The 19784-nt window shown below is 43.8% G+C and overlaps 1 protein-coding gene across 6 annotated transcripts in view; it reads left to right on the top strand.

Annotated features, from left to right (window-relative positions):
* FARP1 (FERM, ARH/RhoGEF and pleckstrin domain protein 1) overlaps nt 1–19784 on the top strand; it is a 210400-nt gene that overhangs the window by 175227 nt on the left and 15389 nt on the right. For 4 of the 6 annotated variants that reach the window (XM_069802436.1, XM_069802434.1, XM_069802431.1 and 1 more), the window contains exons 14-18: nt 1286–1476; nt 3394–3483; nt 5687–5820; nt 15389–15470; nt 18701–18938. In XM_069802436.1, the coding sequence (XP_069658537.1) occupies nt 1286–1476; nt 3394–3483; nt 5687–5820; nt 15389–15470; nt 18701–18938 (735 nt within the window). The remainder of the gene's footprint in view (nt 1–1285; nt 1477–3393; nt 3484–5686; nt 5821–15388; nt 15471–18700; nt 18939–19784) is intronic. The other 2 variants (XM_069802435.1, XM_069802433.1) reach the window with 1 other exon arrangement.

Here is a 19784-nt window from a genome sequence, read left to right as displayed (position 1 = left end):
GGTTTGGAACTGGAAAACATTCATGTTCTAGCAATAAATCTTGAGTTCTTCCATAAAATAAATAGGTTTTACTACTGGCCTAATTATATTTATTGGTGCCTCTGTTTACTGGAGTATCTCAGCTGTGTAGCAATAGAACACTTCCCTATCATAATCTAGGGAGGACATAAACACATGATAGTAAAATGTATTTGACCTTAATTATATATGGTAATGTATGTGTTTTACATTTAATCCTAGACAGCCTATTACCTGTGGTAATCAAGTGCTTGTCACGTTTTTTTGGTTGGATTTTAACGTGTAATGCCAAAATGGTACAGACTGTAAATGTTCTTCCACATGACAGATCCATCTTCTAAAACAGGTTTAGATTTTCAGAGGTTTGAAGGAGCGGATAACTGGGAGAACACGGGGCATTTTTGGCAAACTCTTCCCTTTGTGCGGTCAGTAGTCTGGCTGCCTCCCAGAAGACAAAATGCTAATTTCAGTAATATTTGATGTAGTGTATATGAATCCATGGAAGTGTAATTAATTGTCTAATTCTTTAATATTTTTAATCCAAAATTAAATGGGACTTTATATCTGTGATCATCTAAAGTTGTCATGCTTTGTGCGTTAAAAGTATTGCCTGTCTTATGCAAATGTAATGCTAGCATTTCCATCCCAAACAATCAGAGGAGCATGGAAAGACCTACAAGGTATAATATACATACTTGTGTTGTGTGTAGAAATTGGGGAACTAGTAGTTTTCTCCCTTCGTGTTAGATCTAACTGGTCTTAGCAGCAACACTGCTGTAGAAAGTCATTGTTTCTTTTTCTCTAGACTTCCACTAGATAAATTTGTTCTAACTTGTGTCCTGTAGCTACTATGAAGTACTGATTTGAGTCTTTGAAGTTCTACTTTGCTAGAAAGAATGGTACTCCTAGGGTGACTCCCCTTCTTGTATTTATTCTCTTTCATAGAGTGGATTACAATGGTGAAAAATTTGGTATTAATTTGATGTTTAGCAGTAAATATTGCAGCTCAGTCATGTATGCCTTGATCCCCTCCCTACAGAGACACTAATTTCAGCCAGTTTCATCAGCTAAAAGAATGCTTCAGTCACTTGGTTAATGCAAATGGATGCAGTTCCTCTGGCTTCAAGTCCATTTGGACTAGTTTGAGGACACTGATGGCTGTGTCTTGTAGTGTAATATCACATGCTGCAACTTAAGGTTGTAACTCTTTTTGGAACTTTCTAGAGAGAGCCTGTCCTAACTGATTTCTCTTTTCCCATTTTTTTAGCAGGTTCTCTGACTGGCAGCCCTCACCTTTCAGAGCTTTCCATCAATTCCCAAGGAGGACCGTCGGTGGCAAATATGTCTTTATCTCCTAACTTGAGCCCTGATGCCAAGCAGTCATCTCCCTTGGTCAGCCCTTTGCTGAATGACCCATCGTGCGTCAGGACTGATGATGAGGAAGAGGTCAAAAGAAAGGTGAGGCAGAGGCAGTTGGCCTTGGCTCTCTTCTCCATGTTGTGTTGCGACTACTGCTGTTTGTCAAAGTGACTAATATCTAGCCCCCCTGCAGCTTCCTCATCGTAGATCCACCCAGATAACTTAAGTTGGCTGGGTCACTTGGTATCTGCTGTCCTCAGTCATGGTGTGTCCAAGAGCATCCCTGTGCTCCTGAGGCCAAACTTACAGTTTGGAGCGGGTCAGGCTGGAACCACAAAACTGCGGTAGCTGAGGGCTCAGTGCTCTGGATTCATTCTCCTCAACAGAGGTGCAGGAGGTAGGGGCCCCAGCTGCTCTTTAAGTAGCAGAGAGAAGAGAGGTAGCTCTGTGTCCTTAAGGTTAATGTGGGATATATCTGGCCCAGTCCTGTTGGTTGCAACCTGAAGAGCTTGTTTTGACAGAGTCTCCTATAAATCTAGCTTGTTTTTAAGGAATGGAGTTTGGTAGTTTGTTGTAACAAAACAGTCAACTCCAATGGATTATTGGAGGGAAAGTTTCCAGGTGACAGAGGGAAAAGGAACAGCATTGAGCCTGTGCAAGAGTGTGCAAACCAGGCTCTCCAGTCTGTCTCTGCTGGGAGCACCACTGGGAGCATTTGGTTGTGGGAGTAGGAAAGGCTCACTTTGAGCCACAGCCTGCAGCGTTCAGCTGGGAGTGTTTGGCTCAGCCCCATCACTGCAGTAAAGCCATAAGGAAGCATCACATCCAAACCTGCTTTTTGAAGATAGAAGTGATTCTGTCTGAGCCAGGGGGTTCTGGGTGCCTGCCGGCTCGTCCCTCCTGTGCTGCAGGGCGAGAGGGGGTTGCTCTTGTCCTTCTGTTGCCTGCTTTCTCTCCTGAGCTTGGAGCATCTCAGGGAGAAGAAGGTGGGAACTCAGATGGCTTTGCTGCAGAGTGGGAGCATGTGTAAGGAAGATCTCTTTTCCCACTGTGCATAGTTAGCAAGATGTGCGAGAGGAATTTGTGAAGAGGAAAAGCCAGGAATCAGTTAGTATACTCAAGATTCTCTGTGTCAGTCCAAGTTACAGCAGCCAGTGACTGCTGTATATACCAGCTGATGATGGTTCCTGTGGGGTTGTATACTGACTAGGAGACACCCACACAGTCTCTCTTTGCATCCCTTTCTGGTGCATCCTCTGTATCATTGATCTTCAGCAAGGAAATGTAGAAGCAAAAGATCTATGGATGTTTTGCTCTTCCTTTTTGCTTCCTGAGCAACACAGAGCAAGATAATTGGGATCCTTTGGCTCTTCAGAATTAAGAGGTCAAAATCACTTTTGCCTCTTGGATAACACAGGAGGATTTGGATTTTTTTCCCCTGAAATTTGAAATCTGTCACTTACCCTAAAATCCTTCCCCTCTCCCACTGTTAGGTTGTCCAGCTGCACTGGGAAAATCTCAGGGATTTTTTTTTTTTCTTTTTTCTTTTTTTTTTCTGAGAGAGAGAGTGTTTCTACTGTGGACTCTTATCCTGACGATGAAACTTACAATAGTCAGGCACTAATTTTTTGTCATTTTGTCAAATTTGATATTTGTCAAATTTGATTCAAATGGTTATCTAGCCTGCAAAGGATTTCTTTGTGAACTTCAGAATATGTCCTGCTCCAGATATGTGGAATAACCTGAAAGGAACATCAGCACCCCAAAGCTGTAGAAATCACCTTGGCAGAAAAAAAGTCTCTCAAGAACCCATAGAAAGTGCTTGTTCTCTCGTGTTTCCAAGGAAGGATTGTTTTCAGGGCTTCAGGGCTTAGAAACATTCAAGCATGAGTCACAGTAACCACAAGCAAGGGTCACTAGTTTGTAACTCTCTTGGTGATTGTTGTCTGCAGTTTTTTCCTACAGAAAGCAGCTCCATAAAAGCAGATGAAAACCTAATGTGTTTGCAATTTGCAGAGATTCCCGACTGAGAAAGCTTACTTCATCGCTAAAGAAGTAGCAACCACAGAACGAACATACCTGAAGGACCTTGAAGTCATCACATCGGTATGTTTACTTGAGCATTACTCATGAAACATGTGAAGCTGTAGTCAGCAGTAGTATTTCATCTGCTCCATTTAACATCTTAGCTGTTTCATGCTACTTTTATATTCTGCACTGTAGGTATTCTCTGCAGTGCACAGGAGTACAGCTCTAGGGAGGAAATAAAACAAAAAGCAGAAAGTAGAGATTTGCACTGTGGTTAGTAACATGCACTATGAAACTGTATCAGGTTGAGAAACTTGGGACGCAGTTCACTTATTTTTTCTTGCTCTCATACTTTGTGGTTGTAATTACTAAAAATGCCTGTGGGTTTTCAATGACTTCTCTTAAAACTGAAGTAGCTCCTTAGAGGGACATATAAATGTTTTCTCCTGGTTTAAATGCCCTCCATTTAACATGAAATATTGTGGAGCACCTGTTTGAATGATTCTGCTTTTTCAGTAAGTGAAACTGTCTGTTAAACAAGTCCTTAATCTGTAGCATCTAATTAGAGTGTGATTGTTAAAATCACCAAGGCAAATACGTGCCTTCTTTGCACACGCACCAACAGTCTTGTTTAACTTCCAAGAGCAATGAGCGCAAGATTTGGCCTTAAATAACAATTGTCTGTAAAAGGGCACTGGATCCAAAACCCCTCATGGTATTTCAGCAGGGCTGCCAGTTCCAGACCTCCCAGCTCTTTAATCATCCAGTGTGTGAAACTCCGTGAGGTGCGTTGCCACCTCCTGTGTTGAGTGTGGCGGTAAGGAGGACGTGCTGCAGGGAGGAGTTTGCTGGTACCAGCTAGGAACCGGGGAGAGACACCTTCTCCCCAGTTTCTCATCTGTTCCAGGAGCCCACGTGGCAGAGGCAGTTGATCTGATGCCAGCTTAGACATAGCCACTGTAGGCTGGAGCAGCACGGTTGTTAAAAGCAGCAAGGTAGCGGTGACTCCACTGCCTGCTGACCCTGGCTTTCTGGGAAGCCAGGCTGATGAGGGTAGAGGCCAGGAGCTGTGGATGGTGGTCACGGCTGCAGTCTCAGCAGCAGATACGCCGTTTTCATCTTCTGTTTCACCCAGTGGCTGCAGAAACAGAAAGTTTTCACTCTTCGGAGCTTAAACCCCATTTCCCCCCCGGCTTTTATTCTTGTGGCAGGCAAATTTGAATTTGCTGTGCCAACGAGAGGCATACAACTGGCTCTAAGCTAATCGGCAGGCCCATCAGCTGTGCTCCACAGATGACTGGCCCAGGAGGCCACTGAGAGCGAACAAGTAGCCAGCGTCATTGGAAAAGGTAGAAGGAACAAGTGTCGTGCATGAATTTTGAGACTTGATAGGTGTGCAGTTCTTCAACCTTAGCTCTGCTCAGTCCAGAGATAAAGTGGGGGAGAGGGAGGCTTGGGAGGGATCTCTCTTTATCAAGGGCCTGGGTCAGCTTCAGCTGATGCAGCATCAACCAAGACCACTGTAACAGCCTTCTGGGCACTGCTGGAAGTCAACCATAGATAGCTGGAACCCCTCAGGTAGCGAGGAGGGAGCAGTGTTATCATGTTGAAGATAATAGTCCGTGCCACCTTGGCAAGCCCCCTAGTCCTATGGCTTTACGTCACCCATAGGTCTGTTAGGGAGAAAAAAAGAGAATATAGAGCGCAACTGAGCAGGAGCCTGTTGCGGTCTTAACAGTGTTTGGCACTGACCCTCCTATTTTCTGCTACTGGCGTCTTGTCTTGGAAGCGCCAAGTACCGTCCTTCTACTTGTTCACTTTGCAAAGCGCATGATGTTCTCTATCTGTACACAGCAACACGGGCTTGAGTGCTTACTGTGCCAACTCCTGTCAAAGGGATTTCGGACAGAACTCGGCAAAAGAAAGAACAGAACGTATTTTTTGTTTTTACTGGAACATTGCAAGTATTGCAATACTTTTTCTCTTTCACCTACAGCATTTGCAAATTCAGTTTGTATTGACCAACCAGTTTGGGCCTGAAAAGAATTTTGAAGATTTGATCAGTTATTGCAAAGGGGAAGGGAGTTTCTTTTTTAACTATGCAGGGCCTGACCACTGATAAGAGCACCAGTTTAGCACGCAGGAGTGTCAGGGGTAGCCTGGGTTGCACTCCTAGTGCCAGCTAAATAAGGTCCTTACTGGGTTAGGTGTATAAAGACAGCAAATGATCATACCTGCTGCATTCCACTCCCCGATAATTTTCCTTCTTTTTTCTTTGTAGTGGTTTCAGAATGCAGTGAGTAAAGAGGATTGCATGCCCGAAACACTGAAAAATCTCATTTTCTCCAACTTCGAACCTTTGCACAAATTTCACACTGGTTTTCTCAAGGAAATTGAGCAGAGACTTGCTCTGTGGTAAGATTGTTGTTTGTTATTTAGCTGTGTTATTTCATGCAGTTTAGCATTTTTGCATTCCCTTTTTGCCATCTCTTTGTGATCTCCTGTAGCGATTCATTTGTGAAAGTCACAGATGTTGGTTATTAACAGACTGGGTATATTGAATCGTGCTTTGTTCGTGTTTACTTGACAAACTCTGTTGTTCGGATACCTCAGTCAGGTACAGACATATGCAAATGAGATCATAATTCTGGATGAAGCTTTCTCTTGCCAAATGTCAGTGTTTCTATATGGCAGCTCTTCTGAAAAACATGTTGCAAGCAAGGCTTATCAGTAACAAAGAGGGAGCGGCAAACGACCAAGTCCTCTTTCTGTCAAATAGGTGTAGGCCAGGGAGGATTTCAGAGACCAGCTTCCCATTCTGCAGCACCACAGCTTTGACGCTCTCAGGGTATACAGTGCACTCTACAAGTTAATAGAGTGTTGGAAGAGGACACTGGGCTTAAAAATTATCTAGCCTTAGTGTAATAGTGACACTAAAACATAGCATTTTTGTGAAATAGCTATAAAGTGAGTAATTCTTCCCTGGCAGGACTCTTAACTCAGTTCATTTGACCACTGATATCTGAACAGAGGCAGCACACAGAAGTCCTCTTCTTGCTCTGATTAGACCTGTCTGGACTAGATTGTCTTGCTCTGTGTAGGCATTTTCTGATAGTTTATCTTTGGTGCTGGGAGCCCAGGTTTTCCTTCTCAGAAAAGCGACAATGGAAAATTATGTGAAAGCAGAGCAGGCAAACCTGATGAGTGCTAATCAGTTTGATGCCTCTTTAACTAATTAATCAAAACAAAAGCAAAACACAGTCTTAGAGTGTGTGAGTTTAGCTCTTGTGATGTGATGAACGAGGTCATTGAATGAGAGCACGACACATTGCAGGCTATCCAAACCCACCCTGCACAGTTCCAGAATTAGCATTTTCTGGGAAGAGGGGAATGTGGTACTGCCTCTTAGGGCTGACATCCTCACCCAGGACTCTGTGGTTGATGCTTGACATAAGGTTACTACTCCTAAGGCATGTGCTGCACAGCAGCTCTGCCCGTATTTTTTCACTGGGCTGCTACTGCTCTAATCCTGTCAGGATTCTTACTGGTGTTAATTGCTTTCCAGTAAGGAACATTTATTGCAGGTACTCCAAGAAGGCTCTTTCAACTGTTGCGAAATAGTGATTGTTTCTCTTAACTATGGTGTAGGATTAACAGTAGTTGGGGTTAATCCCCAACTAGTTAGGGTTAATGGTGCATGGTGTGAAAAGGAAAATTTATACAGTTAGTAAAGGGCCAAGTTTTGCTCTCTGTCAGACCAGTCTAATCTAGTGAGCTTGCTGGGTGCTTTCCTGGGGCATATGTTGAAATAGAGATTCTCCCTATATCCTTCTGGTCGCTGGTCGCATTACAGGTAGATGTCAACCTCCTGTTCAGGTGTGATGTTTTTCAAAAATTGGATGATGCTGCAATAACAGCCTGCTGTGGAAAGGTGGCACTGTAGTAAGGGGGGGGGGGTATGTTAAAAGAAAGAATATTTAGGCTTTTAGACTTTCCATGGGTTTATTTTCTTTCTCCTTTTCAGTTAGCTTCTTTTAGAGCTGAGTCAGCCTTTTGTTTTCCAGCTTTTCCTTGCGTCCTAAGGCTATAGTTTCACAGAGTGGTAAACCTCAGTTTAAGGCTCCTAATACCATATTTAAACTGCAGTTACCCTGTGATATAAAGTGCTGATCTGCTATGAATTTACTTTGCAATCCAAATTTGTTCAAAAATGTTCTGCTGAGGTAACTTTGTTCCAGCTGGGCACCCTGTTCTGACTTTTGTCAGCTCAGCTCTTGCATGTCCTTCCACAGTTAGCGTAAAGCCAGTGGGAATTCTCTGTCGGCTGCTCTGATTCACTTGACAGAATCGCAGTCACGTTCCTGCCCCTGGTCTGCATCCAGTTTGCAGCCAACGGCATGGGTTTACCTAACATAATACCACTGTTGTAGACGGTGTTTATTTTTAAAGTTCTGGAAGATTTGAATACGTGCCGCAGGAAGGGAGGTAGATTTGCTGGCAGGTGTTACTTTGGAGTGTTGGTGGTTTTATATAATGCCACAGGTGCCGAGATAAGCTGCAAGCAATAAACTCTATCCTATAGAGATTACCGTTTAATTAAACGTTGAGCGACAAAAATAAACAGCCCCTCTGCACGTAGAAGAAGAAGCTGGTGGCAATGTGGTAGGGAATTTCTTCAGCAGTGTGGTCAAGGTCACTTAGCTCAATGTCTGTACTGTCACGACTGTACCTCTGTCTTTGGCCCCGGGTGGTTTTAAGCCAGCGGGCTTCGGCTGTATTCACCGCTGCAGTGCAGAACGCTGCCCAGCCTCTGCATCAGCTGCGTAGCTCCTCGCAGGCCTGCCTGAGCCGGTGGCACTGCTGCAGGCAGCTGTGGGCAGGATTCAAGCCAAATCATTTAAACCTGACTCTTCTATGTCAGCTTTTTTAAATTACCAGGCAGGTGGAGCGGGGAGGAAGGTGGGACGCTTGTCCCGAGATATGAGCGTGCTCTGCATTTGTCGGAGGGTGGCGTGTCCTATGAAAAAAGGGCTTTTGAATTAAAGGGTCGTGGACTTCATCAAGCTACTGGAAGACTCTGTGTTGTGGGAGCTTGTCTGAGAGGAACAGCCTCCCATAACCAGTCGTCTGTGTTCCCCTAGTGAGTAGGATGCTGCGTTTTATCAACTTAAAGTGCAGTTCAGCCCGCTCGCTCTACCTAGGCATCAGTGTGTGTGTTTGTCTAAGGTTTGTTTCAAACCTTTGTGCTGCGTGTTAGAAGCTCTTACAGGAGGCCATTCCCTAGTCTCTTAGGGCTTGGATCATATTGAAGCTGATGCTCTGCAAAAGAGCTACGAGGAGAGCAAGGCCAGGGGAGGATTGCACGTAACGATTGTTAGATGGCTTTGTGCTTTTAATTTGTTAAAACATCTATAGACTTTTAGTATTTGGCTCAAGGAAGCTCAGGTCATGCACGTTATTCAGAGCATTTCTGGCTTGCTCAAAGGCTTCTGAACTGTTTGAATCTGCCATCAGAGGCAGGCTGTTTGCTACTGAACATCTTAAGGGCTGGTATCCTTTTGACCCAGCTATAGATTCTGGCAGATCTGATTTGTTTCTTTACACAATTTGCCCATTTTTCTCTTTAGTACTGCATTTCCTAGGAGCAGCACATCTCGGTGTCTACTGCATAGTGATAAAGTTTTTAACAAGACATGAATTGACACTGACACCAGCAGCCAGCTGCAGAATATAGGAAGTTGTTGCATTTTTCACAGCCAGAGTTTCTTTCTGGCCAGGAAACGGAGCAGATTCCTGGTGGTTTTATTGCACAGCATCCTAAGATCAGTCATACCATGCCCTGGGCGATGTTTTCTGCCCTGCCTGTGTGCTGTTGCAGGGCCAATGAAGCAGCCCATGAATCCGCTTGGTTGCGTGTCCAGCTCCCGGACAGCCCGGTCCTGGTCCTGGCTACCCGGACTCATCCAGGTTGCTTCTCAGCAAGGCTTTGGGTGCAAGGCCAGGAGTTCCCAACCCTTTTTGGTGGGAGGAAATATGGGAGGTGTAGCTCAGTGACTTAAAGCTGGCTCCTATTTCCAAGGGCCTGAGAGATTTTATGGCAAGGAGGAGGAGGAGGTGTGGGCAGCGCAGGCAGAGCGCGACATGCTCCATTAGCATCTGGCCAGTTGAATCTGCAGAGTCAGTTAGGTTTTGCTCCTTCGTTCATCGAAGCTGTTTAATAGGCTATTCCTTTGGGCCACAAGCACTATCTTCCAGCCAAAAAAATCGAGCTCATCTTCCCACACCCCTTTAAATGTTTGTATTACAAGTTTCTATACTGCTTTCTGTAAACTCTGACAGAAAGTGGCAAATGGAGAACCATAACTTTCCTGCCTTGGTCAATCACTAGGCGCTGCAGAGAGCATTGCTAGGGTAAGCCAGGATAGCCTTTTCTGCTCTAGGAAACCCTATCAGGTGGTATGAATCTGCATTTTGGGCCTTATCTGTGTGCTAGGAAGAAAAAGCGTTACGTACTTTCCAGAAATGCAGGCAGACTCCTTTTCTCCCAGGGAAGCCAGTAGTTTAACTCCCAGTTCACAGGCACTTCTGAGGAAAGCTGCTACTCAGTACTACCAGATGCGGCTGAGAAATGTGTGGCTGGTAATTTGCAAAAAAACCCACTTAGATCTTAGCATATGAAAGGAGAAGGCTCAGTCAGGATTCATGGAAGCCAATTTGAAAACCTGTCATAAAAAGCATTCAGGGAGATGTAGCAAGATGAGCTAAATGTTGATTTATTAACCATTTTTTGTTTGGGAAGTAGTACTTGCGGTCAGGAAAAACAGCCTAATAAATGGTTTATATAAACAAGGCAGCAATCCTTGTCTGCCTTCTCACATGCACAAGTGCTGACTATTCACCTGGTTCTGCATGTCTGGTGAAGAGGGATGAAGAGGACAGCTTCGAAAGTGGCTTTGTCCTGTGTGCAAAAATGAGGTATGTATTGTAGTACAAACCTCGTGTGGACATGTGGATTCCTGAGACAAAGACGTTAAGAGGGGCTTGGTGCCCAGTGCATCGGGCTCGCTTTTGAGAGGACAGTTTGCATTGCTGAAGTCACGTTTGGGTACTTCTGGGGATTAAAGCCGTGCTACACCCAAATGAATTTGAAATGGTGGGTGAGAAATAGCTTGTCCAGGATCCATTAGTCACACCCAGAGGCATGTTACGTTCATCTCAGCGGCTCTCCCAGCGGGATGTGCCCAGGATCGCCTCTGAGGAAGTCCCACAGCAAGGTACAAAACGTTGTTTTTTTCAGTATATTTCCACGCGGTGGTGTTACTTGCTCTGAGGTCTTACGGTTTAAAAGCATTACTGACGCATGCTTGCTGTAGATTGGGTTTCTCCCACAACAGAGAGAGCCAGCCCAAAGTCTTTAAATGTGTGTACGCTCCCTGAAGGCTTGATGGGACTCTGGGAAGCTCTGGTGGCTTCACTAGTACATTTCTTAGGCTCTGAGCAGTGTTTTGTGCACCACTTACTGCTGAAATGACAGCTGCAACCTCGGCTGGAATAGGCAGGGCAGTAAGAGGCACTGTGTAATAGCAGGGTGTGAGCAAGGAAAAGGGCGTTTTGCTTTTATCAACTCTTCTTTTCCAGTTACAAAATGTTCCTCTTTTTTAAAAGGCAGTTGTAATGGGGAATGTTTAAGGTATCTCTTAATATTAGAACTTTAGTTAATAATACTCCTAAAAAGTCAAAAGTGTCTAAGTGCTCAAAGACAAGCTATAGCATCCAGGAGGGAGATGCTGTTCCTGAGCACATAACAGAAGGTCACACACTGTAAATATCATTTGCTGCAATTGATTTTTATTTTTTTTTTCCCCCTGCAGTTGAAGGGCTGCAGTCAAAGTTTTTTATATTCACCTGGAAAAAAAAAAAAATCTGTTGAGGTGTCTTTCTCTCCTTCTTTGCCTTTCCACCATCCCCATCAAATTTCTGTTCCTTCTACTACCATTCCTGGATGATTGAGGATAGTATGGGCTGACTTGAAATTTCTTTCATTTGTCAATGATGTGCACTGAGAAGTTTATGTAATTCAAAAAATCCAACATAGCTGCTTGCATAGTCCCTGTAAGTTGAGCTGGTGGCCATTTTTAGTAAGATATAAGGTAGTGTCTGAGTTTCTTATCAGGAATAAAAGTCGGTCTCCTCTTTGCTTACAATTGTACACTTGCATTACTGTAAAAAAGAAGGGACTATTTTGAGAAAAATGGGAAATGAGCTTATTATAGAATAATATCTCCACTATTCAGCATGATTTTCAGTGGCTTTAGACCTCCCCACACAATGTCAGTGGAGTGAGGGCACATTATGTGTAGGGAAAGTAGCTCCTGCGTTTTCTGTGGAGCTGGGGGTCATAAATCAGCTCCTGATGAAAATTTGTAAGAACCTAGTCCCTGAGCTCTGCCCCTTGTCACTGGCAGATAGACACCATGTTCACACAGTGACCCATGAAAACAAGGAGTAAGAAGAACAATTTAGGCATCGATGCACAACAAATGAGCAGCTTCTTCCCCCCCAGCAAGCTGAGTGTTGTTATTCAAAACTTACACCGCGGGGAGAGCTCTCTTCTCTGCTGCTGTGCTTTGGGCTGTTGAAGCACTAAGACACCATCTGATGGGTCGGGTGCCTGGTTTTTATTTTAATATTCTGTGTATTTGGATGCTCTTTTCCTTGGTTTTCTTTTCTTCCAGTTTACTTGGGACTTGCACGTTGAGGAGCTGGGGAAGAGGGCAGTGTGTGTAGCGTAGGGGTTACTGCGGAGTCCCGGCAGAGAGCTGGGGTGGAGTGGAAGATGGGATTTAGGAGGCAGATGTGAAGACGTCATGTTCCCCCATGCCTGGCTTCAGCTTTCCCTGCCCCTCTGCTCCACATCGCAGCCTACACGCATATGCACCATCCCCAGTGGGAAAATCATCTCTGTTGCAAGAGAGAGCATGTGTGTGGAAATAAATAACCAAAGCAAGGAGAATGGCTGGAACAAGTAGCAATACCCAGCCATCACATTTCTGGATTTCCTTAGGGTTTTATTTCTTCCAGCAGTACACATCTGCCTGCAGCACAGGTTATCTCGGTGAGCCTGGGCTGAGGGCTCTGGTACAATTCAGCTCTTCACTGTTCAGACGGCAGCTGGAGAGAGGCTGTTGCTTTTGGGGAACCCCCTTCTCCCCCTCTTTTTCACTCTGTCAAGATGCAGAGTAAGAGTTGAAAGCCCTCAAACTGTTTAAAAAAAAAGCCTCGGACCAGTCTGTGGCCAAAGCCAATGAAGGGGAATGTTCCTGATGCTTTGTGTGTGACTGATGTGATGAGATGCTGTGCAAGCAGTCAGTGCTGGCTGTGCTGAAGAGGGGCCAGGGGTCAACTTTTAGGAAGTAAGGACCTGACTATTCAATGAACAACTGCACTAAATACTAGCTGAAGTTCACAAAGTCAGTGGAAGCACTCACTATGACTTCAGTAAACTTGGGGTCAGCCTTCAAGTAGCTAGCTAGTAGATAAGAAATTTGTAACGAGTATGTATTCTAGCCAACCTATATTGCAGCCTTGAGATCAGCAAAGCAATTTCTATTTAGAAATAGCAGTATGTAATGATGTCCTTAAATATTTATCTTGGCAGTAAATCAGAAAGGTACCAAACTGCTGAAGTCCATTAGATTAAATCAAATGTAGAGACATAAAAAAGGGTGCAGGCAATGCCAGAGAGTTAGAGAATAACACATAAAGCAAGAATTCTTCTAGAGATAATTACCAAATACCATGTTGTTACTGGCAGCAGCACAAATTCATCTGGCTTTGACATTTCTGGGATTGTGTGCAGCGGCGCAGCATGAACCATTTGGGATGGGATGCTGCATGCTGGCAGCACGGGTGGAGAGCGACTTTCCCTTGCTGCCTGCCAGTGCGGTGCTACTGCCTTGGACTTCAGATGGTTGTGGTTTTCAGTCGGGGGCACTTTGATATGTGCCATTTTGAGAGAGCTTTAGTGGCTGGAAAGTTCTATTTACAACCTCTCAGAGGAAATCTCAGTGGGGATTGCTGTTGGATGGATAGGACGTGGGGGAAGGGAAAGGCAGGGAACAGCATAGAGAGAGGAGATTAGATGACAGAGGCTTCCTGGAGAAAGAAATTGGACTTTTATCCTCAGGTAATGTGGAAACTGTAGTCTGGTAATGTCCATACGTACTTCTGCTGTTCCTTGCAATATAGACCATTTCTTGGGCGTATTTGGACTATAGCAAGGTATGTATAATGCAGTGCTTTTGCAAAACTGGTGATGTTAAAGTTACCACTGACACAACCCAACTTCTCATCCCAGTGTAACCTTTGGGTTCAGAAAAAACATTAAAAGTCATGTTGAGAACTTTTTATTTTTCTTGCTTAAATAGGCATGTGAGTGTCTGGGAGAGTTAACACAATAGGAAATAATTAAAGACAGCCTATGGAACTGGATATTGTTCAAACAAACATAGAGCATTCCCTTGTTTATCAGCTGAGTCTCTATGTCTGCTGAAGGATAAAACAGGAGATGTTATTGTGTAGTATTCATAAGCTGTGCCCTCCACATTTCCCAGTTAGAAAAGCATGCAGAGCATGAACATAACCATGTTTAACTTTACAAAACAAAACTAAGTCTGAATATGCATCTATTCATGTAATAATATGGATTTTTTTTAAATCAAAAATTGCTATGTGTCTTACCAGTGGAAGTATATTCCTAACAGCTGCATCCTCTATGATTTGGTGAGTGTGGGACCTCTCCGGCAAAATTGCCGATACTAAGGAATGGAGAGATTTACCACCTGGTTGTCCACTTATTCCTTCACTGCACAGACAATTTTCTTAAAAGTGTGAATCACTGCAAGTGGGTGAAAAGCAGTATATCCGTTTAGCAGTAACACAAAACAGAGGTCCTGTTATCCTTGGGTTCATTTAGAGCTTGATTGTATTTCTGTCCTCTTCCAAGGTAGCGCATTTCTTTGGCTGAATTGCAGTTGCTCACACCAGAACTAGATCTGTCTCCCAATACTCAGATGTGGGAGTGGAACTGAATTTTAAAAATTGAGGACGGCACATAAAAAGCCACGCTGCGGGAAACTTGGATGCAGTATTAGAAGTCGGAAAGGGGAGGGGAACAGTGCTTCTCCCCACACCCCCCTTAGGGATTTTCTTTTGAAAGCCTAACTTGGTTGGAACAGATCTGTAACAGTTAGGTTCTTATATTCATGATTTTTCCTCCTGTGTTTTCTAAAAGGTGTGTATGGATTCAGTCAGAGTGTGGTATCCCTGCCTCTCTCGTACATGGGTTTAGAAGCAGGAATATCTCTTTCATCAGGAGCTGGGTTTCTCCCAAATGGAGCACCCACCCAAGTGCAGCTGGCTGGGTGGGAGGGAGCAGTTTGCATTTTTAATACCAAAAGAGACACACTGAAAGAAAATTCTTGCCAGTATATAACACTTATGAGTCAAACCCAGATGCTGGACAGATTTTTTTTGTCCCACTGTCCCTTGCACAAGCAGAAAGCTTTTCAGAGGAGGAACACGTGTGGGTCCTGTGCCATGGTGCAATCCTTGTTTCTGAACAGAATTATCCTTCTGCTCTAAGCCCACGTATTGTGATGGGATTTTGATTTCTTCCTTTTTAGCAAGCCATTTACAGCCTTCTCTGGTGCGTTTAAAAATGCTAGCAATTTTCTTTAAAGGTCTAATCCTTCTGTTAAGTGCCTGCCCTCTGTTGTTAGGAGTGCAAGCCAGGCTGGGTGAAGGGTGTACCGTACCTGGGAATTACATCTCTGTCAGGAAGATTCCTCACATACTCCCGAGCGAAGGAGCATGGGGGTCAGGATATTAAAAGAAATGAGCTATTGAGTTCCTTTCTGTGCTTATAAGTGATTATGTGGTTTTATTGCATGACTGAAGTGTGTGATATTTCTGTTGCTGACAGGGAAGGCCGCTCTAATGCTCACATTAAAGGAGATTACCAAAGAATCGGAGACGTTATGCTAAAGAACATTCAGAGTATGAAGGTAGGAATGATCCTCTAACTATTAAGCTTTGACAAGGATTAACATTAGCATGCTTTTCATTTTCATACGATGTTGCCTCTTGTGGTGTTTTTTGCCAATTGTAATCAAGGCTTATGCTATAGAAGTTTCCTTTGATGAAGTAGCAAGCGTTTGGTGAGCCCTGAGATTTCAGAATTGCAAGCTGATTTGAAATTGCCCAGCCCCTTTCCTCAGTTCACTCTCCAAATATAGGAACGACGAACACAAAAGTTCAGGAACATTTCATTTCCAGTCCTTTTTTCTTTCAAATAAGAAGGCAAAACATTGGAATACATATGGCTGAAGAGACTGTTCAAACACCGAGCGTGCCAACTTGTTCATGCAAATATAGGTGTTAGGATATTGCAGGCATAGTGACCATAACCTGGATATTGCTTTGATTTGAGAAAATTATATTGTGCACTACGGTGCCAAGTTAGATGAAAGGTTTTTGAATAAATGCCAATAATTGCCTTTGATCCCTTTAAAGCTAAAAGCAAAAATACATGTATGAACTGTAAATCTAGGTGTAGTGTTCAGCCGACTTTGCATCTGTTCTTAGTCTGGCCAGAGTAGTATTTCTGATGCTCTGTGTTACTGAACAAACAGCATGGAAGGCAGGCATGGGAGCCTGTGAAATCCCTACAGACTTTTATAGTACGGATGGATAACAGACAGCTCACTTTATTATAATGTAGCTATGCGTCCAGGTTAGCGTGTGGCAAAACATGGCACTGCACCTTCGGCATGTGGATCTCAAAAGTGCTTTCGAAACTATCCAATAGATCTTTCCTTGGTGACTGCCACTTTGGCATTCTGGAGTAGTAAGTGTAGCAGCCTTGAGTCCTTGGCTGGAGGAAAGGGCAGTTTAATCTTTATAGCTCTCCTGAGACGTTAGTTAGTACTAGGCTTATCTTTCAGAAGGACAGAGAGAGGTGAAGAGAGGTTAAGTGACGTGCAAGCGATTATACAGCAAATCAGAAATAGAGAGTGTAGAAATCTTGATTTACAATCCCCAACATAGACAGCTTTGTCACCAATAAGGGAGCTTTACCCTTTCTCCAGTGTACTTAGCAAGAACTCCTTTTTCCTCTCGACACAATCCAGATGCGTTGGAAGAAACACAGAGGGGACTCTTCTACCTCCATCCCTGCTCTCAAGAAGTGTGCACCTTTTCACAAACAGTTTTTGGAATCCCAGAGAGCTTCTGACAGACTGTTTCTGCTCTTGGTACCTTGCAGCATTAAATTGTCTGTCCTTCACTGTCTGGAGGTCCTTCTGTGGCACTATTCTAAGGGCAGCGTGCAGTCCTCACTGTAACTTAGACCTGTCAGTGTGCTTTCACCTTTGCCATTCTCCCTTGCCCGTTAGAGGATTTCCTTATGTGCTTTGAGATCCGCCACCACTGATAAGCACATATATGTGGAGGAAGAGGCAAAACTCAGCTTGCCTTTAAGAACTGCACAGGAAACAATGGAGTCAGTTAAAACTCTACATATTTATCCCGAGATAAAAGACCTGGAAACTGACACTCCTTGTTTAATTAACATAGGAGAAATTAAGAGCAAGTAATTAATGGGCAGCCTCTGTAATAGTCCAGAGGGTCTGCTGTGTCTTTGCCTGAATTACAGGCCTGGAAAATGAATATGCAGTGTATGGAGGAAGCGGCTTGGCTGTAGAGAAGGTATGTTTCTTGTAAAGATGTCACAAATCACAGGAGAGAGGGAATTGATTGGAAATGTGTCAAAAAGCACAAGCTTTACATTAAGTTAAACTTGTCTTCTCAAGTCCATTGAACATAAGCATTCAATTTGTTTTTGTTGCTGGTTAATATTCTGCCAGGTACTGGGAGATTTTATTTGGCTGCTCAGAGAAGCTCTGTGCATCCTGAAGAACCAGTTTACCTTTTGCAAAACACAAATGAAACGCCTGTGTTACTTGTTCAAAAAAATACTGCTGAATTGTTTAAAATGGGACTCGTGAATGTCTGTGATACTGAGACCTAAATGAAGTTACGTATTTCATGCGTTATGTATTTCATGAAGTTACATATCCCCTGCTGCCAGTGGGATCATCTTAGAGACTGCACTAAGGAGAAGAGGATCTAATCCAAGGATAAAGAACTCTAACATACTCATTTCTGTTGGACAACACCTCTATTGTGTTTGTTTGGATTCCCAGGAGATGCAACTTCTCGTTAATAACAGGGGAGCAGAAGCTAGAAGTCCACTTGCCTGCATCTCAGTTCCCCAAAAGCACCTAAGGGAGCTGCAGCAACTAAATCCCTTCATCCTCTTAGAAAATCCCATTTTGTTTCTGTCGTGGTTTAACCCCAGCCAGCAACTAAGCACCACGCAGCCGCTCACTCACTCCCCCCCCATCCAGTGGGATGGGGGAGAAAATCAGGAAAAGAAGTAAAACTCGTGGGTTGAGATAAGAACGGTTTAATAGAACAGAAAAGAAGAGACTAATAATGATAATGATAACACTAATAAAATGACAACAGTAGTAATAAAAGGATTGGAATGTACAAATGATGCGCAGGGCAATTGCTCACCACCCGCCGACCGACACCCAGCCAGTCCCCGAGCGGCGATTCCCTGCCCCCCCCTTCCCAGTTCCTAAACTAGATGGGACGTCCCATGGTATGGAATACACCGTTGGCCAGTTTGGGTCAGGTGCCCTGGCTGGGCATGAGAAGCTGAAAAATCCTTGACTGTAGTCTAAACACTACTGAGCAACAACTGAAAACATCAGTGTTATCAACATTCTTCACATACTGAACTCAAAACATAGCACTGCACCAGCTACTAGGAAGACAGTTAACTACATCCCAGCTGAAACCAGGACAGTTTCCTAGCTCTGTATTTGCATTGTCTGGCTCTCTCCCTGTTGCACCTACTTGCATGAGCTATGTTCATGTCATCTCCTTGCCTTTGGATTTCTCACTGATATGAGACTTAGTTTTGTTTACTCATGTACTTTCATTTTACAGGCAATGCAGAGGGGATGGGGGGGTATACTTCAAACGAGTAATGCCATTTCTCCTTTTCAAGTGAATATCAGAGCCATTGTGTTGTACAGTGATTTTGTTTGTGAAATCTCAACTGCTGTGCTAGTTGGATTTTTTACTGGAATAGGTTTGGGCTTAGTCATGTCTCACAGTGATTGCTAAGAGCTCTACCACATGCTCTTTTCTTTGTGCATATAAGCAACTGACAATTCACCTGTGGAAGCACAATGAGATTTTAATGGAGTTGGAGAACGGGATCAAGAACTCTCGCAAGCTGGAGACCTTTTGCAGAGATTTTGAGCTACAGAAAGTCTGCTACTTGCCTCTCAATACCTTCCTTCTCAGACCTTTACACAGGCTGATGCACTACAAGCAGATAATGGAGAGGCTTTGCAAACACTACCCACCAAGCCACATAGACTTCAGGGATTCAAGAGGTAAGAGAAAAGACACCAATTTCTGGAGGGGGAATGGCATCCAAATCCATTAGAGGTGCATACCTGGACAAAAAAAAAAAAAAAAATCTTTATTTTTTAAGAGGAGGATTGAAAGAGGATTGACTTGCAAAATCCAGCACTCGGAAGACCAGAAATGGTAGGATTAAGGTTGGTCTTTTAGACACATTATGCTGCAGTCTGGACAAATACTTGGAAAAGAAATCTGCTGGGGGTTATTAAACACACAGAAATGACACGCAGTTCAGGAAGTCGCTTGAACCGAAAACAGTTGGGAGGTTGGGAGAGAGCTCAGGGAACACACCATATGTGCTTGTCTCGTTCCTTGCTTTCTCTAGAGATCCGCTAGGAACACAGAATATTGGCCCAGGTGAACCTTTAGTCTGACCCAGTGTGGCTGCTGTTATTTTGTCTTTAAGTGTTATTTGTCTTCTTTTCCAGACATACTGTTTGCTCTGTTACCATTTCCATGATTTGTTTCAGGAACTCAAAGTTGCCAACGTGGGTTTTTTTGTTTTTTTTTTTCCAAATGTGAAAGAGAGTTTCCTCCTGTAGTCTGAACTCACTGCCTGCTATTTCTTTCTGATGATTTGTTTTCCTCCTTTCTTACCCCCTTCCCCCACCCCCACTGTAAGCTATCTACATTTAAGGATAACTATGTTATCTGTACAGTTAGCACTCAGTGCAGATCCACGGAACGACTTGGGCCGGGAGCAACGCTTGGCATGACTGCTCCCAGCTGCAAGGTTTAGCTGAGTTAGCTGGCTAAGTTCCCTCAGATGCCGTGCGATGACGCCCACGGCAGGCAGTGCACAAAATGCAGAGGTA

The sequence above is a fragment of the Haliaeetus albicilla genome, chromosome 15, assembly GCF_947461875.1.
Source record: "Haliaeetus albicilla chromosome 15, bHalAlb1.1, whole genome shotgun sequence".
NCBI lineage: Eukaryota > Metazoa > Chordata > Aves > Accipitriformes > Accipitridae > Haliaeetus > Haliaeetus albicilla.
This window is presented reverse-complemented; position numbering and strand designations above follow the sequence as displayed.